At 40.6% G+C, this 12,750-nt stretch overlaps 1 protein-coding gene across 1 annotated transcript in view; it reads left to right on the forward strand.

Moving 5' to 3' along the window:
• Positions 1-12,750, forward strand: part of CAB39 (calcium binding protein 39) — an 84,463-nt gene that overhangs the window by 61,734 nt on the left and 9,979 nt on the right. The window contains exons 3-5 of the mRNA XM_070422371.1: positions 1,659-1,823; positions 3,939-4,057; positions 8,938-9,106. Of these exons, the coding sequence (XP_070278472.1) occupies positions 1,659-1,823; positions 3,939-4,057; positions 8,938-9,106 (453 nt within the window). The remainder of the gene's footprint in view (positions 1-1,658; positions 1,824-3,938; positions 4,058-8,937; positions 9,107-12,750) is intronic.

Below are 12,750 nucleotides of genomic sequence, written 5' to 3' on the forward strand. Positions count from 1 at the left end.
CCACATTAACATTTGTGACATTAGTAGGAAAGTGGTGGTCTGATGTCTTCTGCATTATTCCATTTTAGATAGGGTTGGAACATTAGCACTGTCTTTCTTAGGAGGATAGTTAAAGAAGCTGAGAGGTTTCCTGGAAGAAGACTATTTAGGGGAAATGGGCAAGCTACCTTCAAAGAGGAGCCTTTCTGTGGAAGAGAAGTTAGGATACTGCCTGCCCTGCAGTGCAGCTCCAGGACTAGCAGACACTATAGTGAGGCAGTGTTCATCTCATAAAATTTTCTGACAGCTACCTGGTTCCAGAATCTGCTAACACTGCAGACACTGGAAATATTTAAGGTGAAGCAATGTGATTATTTGGTAAGGAGGATAGAAGATTGTAGAAGGGAGTATCTTGGAACTAGATAGTTCTTTAGGTACCATGAAATGCTTGTGTCCTGTGAATCTGTACTAACTAATCTCCTTGAAATTGATTTCTGTTCACAAATACTTTGACTTTTATAGTTTTTTATAGCCTTTATGTTTTTCATCTATCTTTAGTACTCTACTTGTGTTTCCTTTGTTATTACTTATAACTCTTTGGTGTTTTTGTTTGTTTGTTTGTTTTTTTAGTGGTTCCTTTAGGACTTAGAGTGTATAACTGTAACTTATTGAAATCTGTCTTCAAGAAATATTATTCTGCTTCATATATAAGAATTTACACTATACTCCATTACCCACAGTTGAGTTGTTGTTGCCGCATGTTTTTGTTCTGCTTGTGTCATAACCTTAGAATACAATTATTTATGCTTTAAACAGCCAGTTACCTTTTAAAGACACAGTACTCTGCCCTGCTGTGAATGCTAGTCTCCTTGGGCTCCGCAGATGCGCAGCTCTATCATCTCAGCTCAGCTCAATTCATGGAGGCCCCCTCTTCTGCCTGGCTTCCTCTTCCTGTGATGTAGCCTAGAAATTCCCTCCTGATAGTCAACTTGGGCAGTTGTGAGGTTCACTTCATTTGTTTCCCTTCTCAGAAGTCACTGTCCTTTACTGCCTGAAGTTCAATGTTTAGAACTCATTGTTTCATAATTATCTCCAATGTTTTAGTCTTTTTCATGGGGAAAGGTAAAATCTGGCCCCTGTTCCTCCATCTTGGCCAGAAGTGGCGTATTATTTATTGCTAATATTTTACTGTTGCATTCAAAGCCTCTTTCAGCTTCATTTTCTGCTCTCACTCCCTTGCTCCACACCTTTTCTCTAACAGACCCTGTGCTTCTTCCTCCCCCTCATGCCAGTTCTTGCCCCTCAAATCTCCTTTTCCCCAGCTCTTGCTACTCGGTGTCTCCAGTCTCTGGGTCAGCTCATGTGCCTCTTCCATGTTGTTTACCTCCCATTTGATGCAGAATTGAGTATTTTCTTCCCGTTGCATTTCTATCATAATATTGTTTTCAGTGTTCAAGTGTACATGTGAATCTGCTGTTTTTTCCTGCTGAGCATTTGTGTTGGCCCGCACATGTGTACACACATGCACAGTGTTAAGCTCCTGAGGGCATCTTGGGCTTGTCCACTTTTGGTGCTTGTACATAGGTCCATGGGTACATAGCGAAGATATTTAACAAATGTAGGTGTGCTATATATGTTTGTTAAAATGAATTGTTTTTTCTCCTCTCCCTCAAAATCAGGCCACAGAAGAAGTTTCCAAAAATCTGGTTGCCATGAAAGAAATTCTCTATGGCACAAATGAAAAAGAGCCGCAGACGGAAGCAGTGGCACAGCTCGCTCAAGAACTGTATAATAGTGGGCTCCTGAGCACCCTGGTGGCGGACCTGCAGCTCATTGACTTCGAGGTAAGAAACCAGTCTCTTACTTTTCACCAACAGCACCCCATTCATAGTCCTTTTCCATGTGCCTCCCTCCTTTGAAACATCTGAAGATTCCTGCCAGGCTCCTGGCTCAGGGGTTGCCGATCTATAAGCATGCCCACACTGCCTCCTATTAGCAGAGCCAGGGCAGGAACTCAAGGGTGTCCCAGGCTTTTCTCCCCTTATTTTACCACATCATTCAGGGAGGTTCTTAGGTATTCATTATTCCCTTTTATTTAGGTTGTCTGTAATTAACAGCTGCTGTTTTACATAATTCACGGGCCCTTGGTTCTCAAGGAATAAACAATCTAAAGATGACCTAGAATGTTAGAATTTTAGAGGTAGATGAGATCTCTGAGAACATTATGGTGGTTATTTTTTTGGTTTTTGTTTTTACCTGTTGAGAATTCATTACAGCAGAGATCATATGTGTTTTGCTTGGCACAGCTTTTAAATGTTTAAATTAGAATGTCATTTAAATAGCAGGAGGTATTATACACAATTTTGAATTTCTGGCTTCTCTTGAAACTTTGGACTCTGGTAACATGGGGCCTGTAGTCCTCCATGGCCCCTCAGCTGAAGCAGAGGAGCAACTACCCCGTGACGCAGGAGATCCACACTTGGGTGTGTGGCAGGCAGCGCAGCCTACTTTTTTCCCCTGCTTTACCCATTTGCATCTCCTGCCTAGCTCTAGTATACTTTTGAGATTGTTACCCAAACTTACACAGCTGATCATGCCATGTTATTTAGTCAGGGAACAGTGAGAATAATGGTCCTTGGTACCAGTCTGAGAAGTATATACATATATAATATATATATACACACACACACATATACATAGTACTGAGGGGCTCCGGCATGGTCATGATTCTTTGATTCTTTATTATGGGTGTGCTTTGTGAAAGCCCCAGTGTCTACCATCCTGAGTGTTTAGATGTCTGTTCAGGTGCTTGCAAAACCAGAGGAGAAAATAGCAGGCAATATAGCCAGATCCAGTTTTGGAGAAGGATATAAGCGTGGGTTCATAGGTTACTCCAGTATAATATTGATAATAAAAGAGAATAAAGTTTTATTTCTATCCTGTAGAACAAGTAGAACTGATATTTCCATTTATGTAGCTGATTTCATGTATTTTTGATAGTGTATCAAATTTCAACAACAGTTTTTATTTCCTCTGCAATGTTGGGAATGCACTGGAACATCTAGTTCCTTCTCTGTCCACCCATCCCAGTCCCCAGCCTGGACACCGAATTTAATATTCATTTGGGACTTTAGAGACACAAATTTAAAAGAAGTGTGTGCCCCTGAGACTGATTCTTAGCAAATGCTCCCGACCTAGGTGGGCCACAGGGTGATCTCTGGTGCTGGAAAGCTCTCACCCACTCCATCTCTCCTGCAGGCTTGTCAGCCTCTTCACAAGTGGCCATTCTGAAACATCTCTTGCCATCCAGTGCTGCACTTGTTACTTTCTTATGCAGCTTTTCAGTTTTACTGTAGAGCGGTAATGTCCGTCTATTTTGTTTAGTCAAGTACAGTGGTGTAATTCTGACCTCTGAACTACTACATTATGTGATACTTAGCACCTTCATTATTAACCTATATAGTCTTTACTAAGTAGGCCTAGTTTAATAGGGGCATGTGTCTACTTACCATTAAAGTTCAGCTTCTTATGGAATTATTTCATTTTATTATATTAGCAGCATACACTTTCTCCTTTCTTCACTATAAAAGGGAAATATGTGTAGTGTTTACAACACGAGCATCCTGTTTAGGCCGCTTTTTCCATTTGGGTGGGAATGAGGTCCCTGAACATTGTAAACATAGAGCAAGGTTTTGTTTTTCATATCTGAGCATGATTGAGAGGAATGATTGAAATTATATGTAGTGAGATTTCACTTTGTCGACACATTGCTCAGGTTAAAAATAGTATACTATTAAAACTTAGAATTTGAAATTATAAATCAAATTTCATGTCTGTGAATGTTTTAAGGTCATATATTCGGTCATTATTCAATGCCTTGATTTGAGTGTATCTGGGAGGGTGGATGGGCTTTTTAATGTTTAGTCAGGTAAATGTTTTAATGATTGTATTCCTAATAGGGCAAAAAAGATGTGGCTCAAATTTTCAACAATATTCTCAGAAGACAAATTGGTACAAGAACTCCTACTGTTGAATACATCTGCACCCAACAGAATATTTTGTTCATGTTATTGAAAGGGTATGTACAATGTAATAAAATTTATATTCTCAGTTGAAAAATAAAAAGGAAAGATGGTCTTGGGCAAAAACAGGATGGTGAATGTGGGAAAGCATTTTATCTATGGTTCGCTCAGCTCGATTTTTTATAGCTCTTGAACATATTTCCCTCCTTAAAATTCAGCCTGTGAGCTAAATTGAATTTGAAAAAATGCCCATAGAAGTTTAAAGGTAGGTGAATCATGAGTCTTTAAATTTTCAAATCATACATGACTGAAAAATAAAAGTCCTCTGTGATCTTACTTCTGTTCTCTAAGATTTAAAAAGTTATAAGTGTATGAAATGTCAGTTAAATCATGTATTTAAAGACATCTTTGGGTACACCTGCACCCTGTAAGGCAGTAAAAGCTCCCTAGTAACTGGAGCTGTATAGCTTAACTCAATTAGTCAACAAAGAACATGGTTGTGAATTAGTACCCTTTGCTTTTTATGTGTGTCCACTCACTAACCCATTTAATTTGGTAAAGCACAGTGCATCTCCCTGGAATTACTCCTGGACTAAGCAGGCATTTGTGTTTGGGTAATTTGTCAGTTTAAAAAAAAAAAATCCCCAAAAGCCTAAAAGCTTAAACTTCAAAACAAAACCGATCCTGTCCTCCTTCATCACTGAGCCTCCCTGATTGGTAAAGTGACTTCCTGTCAGTTCACACCAGACCTGTTGGCCAGCTTTGGGTATGGTGTGCGTCTGCCCCAGCATTGGTGATGTCCTGTTAAATTGGTGGGCAGGCGTTTTACTGGCATGGATGTTGGTGTGAATCAGCTTGCTCTCCTACTCCTAGCTGTACCACTTGCCTCACTTGATTCCTATCTCTGTGGTTTAACACTTCCCTCAAGTTCAAACTTGCTTAGACAAAGCATGAGTCAGTGCGTGCCTTGGACGCCAGCATTCTGTTTCTTTTTTTCTATTTTTAACTATCTGTGTTGCTTCTTCACATGTTGCCATACAGAACTTTTGGCATCTAATTTTTTTGTTGTGTCAATCCAGAGTTTTGTATATAGACATGTAGGGAATAGTCTGAAATTTTGGTGTCCTTTTTTTAAAATATATTTTTATTGATTTCAGAGAGGAAAAGAGAGAGAGAGAGAAATGGTGATGAGAGAGAATCATTGATTGGCTGCCTCCTGCACGCCCCTAGTAGGGATCGAGTCCACAACCCCAGGCATGTGCCCTTGACTGGAATTGAATCCAGGACCCTTCAGTCCACAGGCCGACGCTCTATCCAACCGGCTAGGGCAAATTTTAGTGTTCTTCAGGCAGCTTCCAGGAATCTTTATGTATTTTTTAAAGCTAATAATTTCCTTTTGTATAGGTAGCCATCATTATTAAAATCTATAAATTAGTTATCTCTGCTTACATTTTCCCTTTAGAGTAGCCAAGGGTATGAATGGAACATTGTTAAACATCATGTAAGTAAGAATATTAAGATAACAATTTAAAGAAAAAGTTTAAAGCTCTCATCCATCCGAACTAGCCAGAGCAGAAACCTCAGCTGGAAAGAAGAGAAGGAGACACTTGCAGAATGCTGCTGGTGTTGGGACCCTTTCTAGCCTGTACTGTGGAACATGTACATCAGACTGGAGGGGATAATACGACACACCCTTCCTCCATCTCCCAGCTTCAGCATTTCTTAAAACTGTGTCCTTCTTGTTTCATGTATTCCTCCCTTTTTTCCTCCTCAAACACAATGTCACTTCAGTTTGCATCCCTAGTAAGATGATACATCTTCTTTTTTTTCACATGGTCGCAATACCATTTACAAACCTAACATTATCTAATGCTCAGTGTTCAGATTTCCTTGATTTTCATGCCACAAAAAAATGGCATTTTCCCTTTAGTTTGTCCAAGTCAGGTTCTAAGCAAAGCCCACAAACTGAATTTGGTTGATATGATTCTTACTTAACTCTCTTTTCATCTGTAATAGCTCCTGACCCCCTTTTTAAAATATACCATTTATTTGTTGAAGTAACTGGGTCATTTTTTTGTGTGAAAAAAAAAAAATCACAAATTTTATGTTCAAACTGCCCCTTCTTGGACCAGTGAGAGCTCCTCTCCTTCAAGTTGGCTTCCGTGTCCTTTTATCAAGACTGCATAAGGCTTTGATGTTTCTGTGCTTTCAGCACATGATGTCCCTGGCTTATTTTGTGTGAGTTCTGTCTTTGGTCCTGGAAATAGCCATTTCTTTAAGGAGTCCTGTGAACTTGCTTTTAAGATTGTTGTCCTTCTGTTGGTCAGTTAGTTTAGATTACTTCCATAGGATGTGATTATCTGCTGTGGCTATGCGTACTTCCAGCTATTCGGTTGCCATTGTTAATTTGCATTTGAAAATACTCTAGTTGCTAGTATTAGACTGCATCTGGAGGCAGCTTCTTTGGCGATTTAAATGTTAATGTGCCCTCCACTCTAGTGCTAACAGGTTGTACAGCATAACTGTTTGCCTTGTAATGATTGGTTTATGGTTTAATCGTATAAGATAAGCTTGACAAACTGCCATCAAAACCTGCCCAACTTGTACCAAACTGTCTTACCCTTGAATTCTAGTCTCCTTACTAAAGATCAGCAAAGATAAATTATATGATTAGCCATTTTCCAAGCAGACATTTTAATCATAATCAGCCATCTAGCTGACTTACCATAAATGATACAAAGCAATGTAGTTTTGATCATCTTGAGATCTGTGATGAATCTATGTACAACAAAAGGGTAATGCTACTAGATAACAATTAGTACTGTAGGATTTCAGGGGATACAATAGGGGGGTGGGGTTAGTCAATAAGGCAAGTGTTGGTAAAAGATGGAACATAAGAGTGAATTTCCAGGTGGTTTAAATTGGCAGAAAAAAAGAGTAGGTACAGGGTCACAATTGAACAGAGTGGTGGGCAGCAGTAAGAAGAGCAGGATGCTTTATGGCAGAGTGGGAGGCGACACTATGCCAGACGAATAGATCTGATGCAAAGCCGAGATAGGCATCAAGCCCATACGGTTGTCTTTATTTGATCAGCAAGAAGAAATCATTTTAAACACCTAAGCTGGAAGTGCTATTGATATACTTGTGTGTTGGATAGATTTGGTAAGACAGAGCTTGAACATAGGTGTTGGTTAGGGACACTTGCATTTCTCTCGGTCTGCGTTAATGCCAAAGTAGGAACAGATAACAGGAACTGAAACTAAGATATTACAAAGAAGCAGTTAAAAAGCACTGGAGATGGGAAGATTTGGAGCAGAGAAAGAGGGTAAGTTTGGGCCCTGGCCAATGTCACTCAACTATTTGGAGCATCGTCTTGTGCACCAAAGGATCACAGGTTTGATTCCCAGTCAGGGCACATACCCAGGTTGCGGATTCGATTCCCGGTTGGAGCACCTCTGGGAGGCTACTGATCAATGTTTCTCTCTCACATCAATTAGAAAAAAAAAAAGGGCATAGTTGAAACTATGTTGTCCAATACAGGTAATTATTTAATTTCAAATTAATTTAAGTTAAATGACATTTTAAAATTTAGGCCCTTAGTCATTTGAGCCAAACTGCAAGTGCTCAATGGCCACATGTGCCTAGTAACTACCATAATGGACAGCACAGATAAAAACCATTACCATTATCACAGACAGTTCTCTCAAAACTGTTTCAGACTCAGGTATTAAAAATACAGCAGTGATGCCAACTTAGATGGAAGCAGGGGTGGCGACCTCTTTTGTGGAGGGAGATGAGATTTCATTTTAGACATGTGGAGTTTATGGTAGACCTTTAATTGAAGTTGTCCAGAGACAACAGAAAATGCCAACAGAAATGTATAGTTCAGGTGTAGACCTAGGCAGAAGACCTGTAGGAGTCATGGTGGAAGCAAGATTGTATGGGTGTTTGCTAGCAGACTGGAGGCCAGGCAAAAAAAAAATAGAACAGTCAGAGGGGTAGAAAGGAGAACTGGGAGAGTTTTTTTCTTTGAGAGAGATGTGAAGGTCAGCACTGCCAGGACACTAAGTGATAGACCCTGTGTTAGGAGAAAAGGCGGATTTGTCCAGGAGAGGTCTTTGCTGGTAGGATGTTGGAAAATGGAATTTGACTGCAGGAGATTGTGCGGAAAAGACATTAAACCATGTAAGCAGCTTGGAAGGAAGTAAAGGAAAGAGCTATGTGTTTGAGCTGAACAGCACAGCCGGTCCAAGGAGGTTGATGCATGTCAAAAGCGAAAGGCCTGCTGGGTGAAAGGGAAATGAGGTTTTCTTTCTGTTCATAGGGAAGGGAGACTGTAGAAACACCAAGATGGATGTAGAGGAAGGCTGCATGTGGACTCCCCTCTGCCCACTGCGGGAGTCCTGACTGACATCCTCAGGACCAGGCTTTCAAGTCTGTAGGGCTTAGATGTTGCCAGTAGTCTTGAAAGTACTATTTTGAGTATTGACTTGAAACAATGAAATATAAGGGCTGTACATGTGTTAGAGCCTTTTAGATACTATGAATTTAGGGAACTAATTTATTTCATATTGTTTTTTTATTCAGCTTTTGGTTTTTCTGAAGTGTTGAGAGCACCCCACATGTAAAGCTAGTAACCCTTTTGTGGTTACTAAATGCTTCTCTTCTCTTCAAGATTTTTACCTTAAATAATGAACTTTTATTTCCACGATCACTCTCATAGCTGTTATTTTTCTTTGGGTTAGAGCCATCTTCACCAACTAAAGTGTGTGTGCCCGCTAGAGAAAATTCACTGAGCACATGTAATGAGAGATGCTGTGTGTAACCTGCTCTGGTCATTCAAGGGCACTTCCTGAAGCATCCTTTTCTAAAAATTTGAACTGTTCAGTGTTGGAGTTTTAAAAAAGCAACCATGTTTGTTTTTTTCTTTTTGCAGGTATGAATCTCCTGAAATAGCTCTAAATTGTGGAATAATGTTAAGAGAGTGCATCAGACATGAACCACTTGCAAAAATCATTTTGTGGTCAGAACAGTTTTATGATTTCTTCAGATATGTCGAAATGTCAACATTTGACATAGCTTCCGATGCATTTGCCACATTCAAGGTAACATATATAAAAATTATAGACTTCTAACTATACTTGCAACTCCGATTAACAGGTGTGCTGTTTTTCCTAAACCTTCTCTATCGTCCTTGCCTATATACTGCTGCCCCCTAGTGGGAAGAAAGAAGACAGCATCTATACATGTGTGGCAAAAGCAGGTTTACAGTGTATGTGAAACAGTTTATTCTTATGTTATTATTTATTAACTAGAGGCCGGGTGCATGAAATTCATGCACGGTGGCGGGGAGGGCGGGGCGCCAAGGGGATGTCCCTCAGCCTGGCCTGCACCCTCTCCAATCTGGGACCCTTCAGTGGTCAGGCCTAAACTGGCAGTCGGACATCCCTCTCGCAATCCAGGACCACTGGCTCCTAACTACTCACCTGTCTGCCTGCCTAATGCTCCCAACGGCCCCCCCTGCCAGCCTGATCTCTCTCCTAACTGCCTCTGCCTTGGCCCCCACCACCATGACTTTGTCTGGAAGGAAGTCGGACATCCAGAAGATGGCCAGTTGACCCGGTCTAATTAGCATATTACCCTTTTATTTGTATAGATTACTGTATTATTCTTCCATACAAACAACTGTAAACCTGCTTTTGTCCCACCCTTGTATATGTATGTATACAAATAAAGTCACAGTTTTAAAGGGTGGAAAAGTTAGAATTTTTAGGCAGGGTACATTTTTCTGTTAAATTACCCATCAAGTACAGTAATAGATATAGCAACCAGATTTTTCTCCTGTGTTGAGCATACTGTTGCAGTTTCTTTGGTTAAGCACCAGATGAAGTAGTTGGCCTCTGTTTGGGCCCAAGGGAACCAGGGACTTACCGCTTCCATCTCATGCTCATGCCAGAGCTTGTTTATTAACTACAAGAGGTGAGGGCGGGCAGAATCACCTGCACTATTCAAATTAGCCTCTCCGCAGTGTGCCTTATCTCCCTGTTGTATAAGGAGATACTACAAAGAAGCAGTTAAAAAGCAGTTAATTTGTTTAAATTAAATGCACATATATAGGATACCGCTGTGCAACATGCACATTTTTTTGTTTTGAATTGTAAGGCTCTGTGCTGTTTAAGGTATATAAATAAGACAGTGATCTTTATAATCTTTCTGTGTTACATTCCCTTATGTAAAATGTGTGACATCTTAAGTCAATATTTAGAACTGCTATTTTAATATAATCAGAATTTAGTATACTAACCTGCAGATTGCTATGCTCAGAAACCGTGAATACTGTTATAGTGACAAGTGGCCACTTCTCTTGTAAGTGTTCAGTTTTATGATTATAAAGAGCGCCTGAGGTGAGCACAGTCCCTGGTTTCTGGGTAAAATATGTCCCTCGGAGTGAAGGAACACCCTTAAAATAGGATGAAAGCCTAGCACCCTGGCCACTAGGATTTCACATTAAATGAGAATAAAATAATAGTGTGAAAGGTCTAGGAATTTATTTTCCCAAAGCCATTAGAAAGGGTATCAGAAGCCTTAGGTAAGACCTCAGCTATTTCTATGTCAGTGTACAAAGCAAAATGAAATTCATTTAAGATGATAGCATAGTAAATGTGATTCTTAGTTCCACCGCCCTAGGTGTGGTAGGACTCTTGCTTAGGATGGAAGGAATGCCCCACTCAAAAGCAGCAGACCGTTATGAAGGGAAGTGTAGTAGCATCATCTGTCAACACGAGGAGTCACTCCTGTTTGAAAAAAAGCCATGAGTCCAAGAGTGCAGCTCTGGGAGCAGGAGGGTAAGCAGAGAGGAGGAGAGGGCGGCAGTGGTGTGGGAGAATGCAGCCAGACCACCGGACCAAGGAGGACATGACTGGCGTGCTCCTGGCACAGATGGCAAAATTGACCAAGAGGTGAGAGAAATGTGCTAATTATATGCCAGAAATGTGATTCCCAGTGTCTGACACGTTTTGATTGGCCTTGCTGATAATTTTATCTGTTAGTGCTGCTTCTTTGAATTAAATTCATACCGAGGTGATGGAATCACTGTGGGTAAAGCAACCTGTCAGGTCATGGTAGCCACAGAGGGAAAGACTGGGCAGAGTCAGGTGGTAGTCCTTACTGGAAGAAGGGAAACTTTAAAAAATAACAGAGGTGTCTAAGGATGAGCTCCAGAGGAGAAAGCATGGAGAAACTGGCTTGGATTCTGTATCTCAGCTGCTGCTGGTTGCAAGGAAAGTGGAGAGCTCATTAAAGAGAGCTCTCCAAGAAACGAAAAAGACAGGAGGCCAAAATCAAGACAAGAGAAAGAGAAATAGACCTAGCAAACAGCCCAAAGCTACCACTACCCCTCCCTACCCCTGCCTAAAAGAAACTCCACCTGAGTCAGGCAGGGGCCAGACTCCGCCTCACTCCATAGGCGCTGGCAGAGGAAAGGGGGCCTGCCTCTCTCCCAGTTTACTCTTTGCAGAGAATACTTCCATAAGGAGAACAGATCCATAGTTCATGGTCTCCTTTAAGAATGTGACCAGAGCAACTTCCTGAAAATGCAGTCTGCACACAAAATCTTTCCAACAAATGCAGCTCATCCATAACTCTGGATTCAAAGCCCCTGGAAGTGGGCCAAGTCTTAAAAGGAAATTAAAACTGCCTGCTCTAAATGTGTCCAAGATTTGTAGCTCAAATGAACAGGTACTGAGATAGTTAAATCAGTGGCCAAGTATTTGTTAGTGATTATTTTTAAGGAATTAGGAGATTGGGAGGGGCATCAGAAGGCCAACAAATATATTTCCAATTTTCCAGAGTAAAAGAAGGTAGATTCCCCAGAGAGGCTGGTGGAGCTTGGAGCTTGATGGTATACCTGTGTAAGGTTCTAGAAAGTATTTCTAAAGAGATGATATCTGAGCATTTTGGAAAGGAAACCGAGTGCCCACAGCCAGCATGGATTCACTAAGAGTAAGTTCAGTCATACTAATCTCATTGATGCCGGTAGATCAGGGGCCTAAAGACAAGGCTGCCTGGGTTCAATTCCCAGCTCTGCTGCTGATTGCACCTGTGTCTTCATCTGCTAAAATGTGGGTAATAATACTAGTGTGTCAGGTTATTGTGGCCTCACACAGTACGTGTGCTGTAAACAGTAACTAGTGGGATTCCTGTAAGACAAGGAGGATATACTAGATGTCAAAAAATTATACAGACCTATTTTAATGGAAACAATAAAAAGATTAGGAGCTAGATGTAAGGAGATTCAGTATGCTGATTTGCAACTAATTAAATGCAGTATCCATAAGGTGCTGGAAAATGGATCACCATCACCCTGGAGAGAGACTCTAATGGATCTCTGCTCGGCCAAGTCGAACATTATTAATGACTTGGATAGAGGGTGACAAGGCATACTTACCAAATGTGTCAGTGACAGCCATTAAGGGAAAGATAAATAACAGTGAGCCTAAATAAGGCTTCATAAATCCAGAGAGGCCAGAATATAACAGGATAAAGTTAATTATAGATAACCCAAGTCTTCTACTTGAGGACCCAACCATATAAATATGGGATTGGGGAATAAGCATGATAATAATAGTTAATGCCAACTGTAATAGTTACTAAAATGTAGGTAAGTTCTTATATTCAAGCAATCCTATGAAGAAAGTATTATCATCTCCTTTACAGATAAGGACACTAAAGCATGGAAATGCTGAGTAAA

Source organism: Myotis yumanensis, unplaced genomic scaffold (assembly GCF_028538775.1).
Source record: "Myotis yumanensis isolate MYYU_CA2020_CCGP unplaced genomic scaffold, mMyoYum1.0.hap1 SCAF_8, whole genome shotgun sequence".
Classification (NCBI taxonomy): Eukaryota; Metazoa; Chordata; class Mammalia; order Chiroptera; family Vespertilionidae; genus Myotis; species Myotis yumanensis.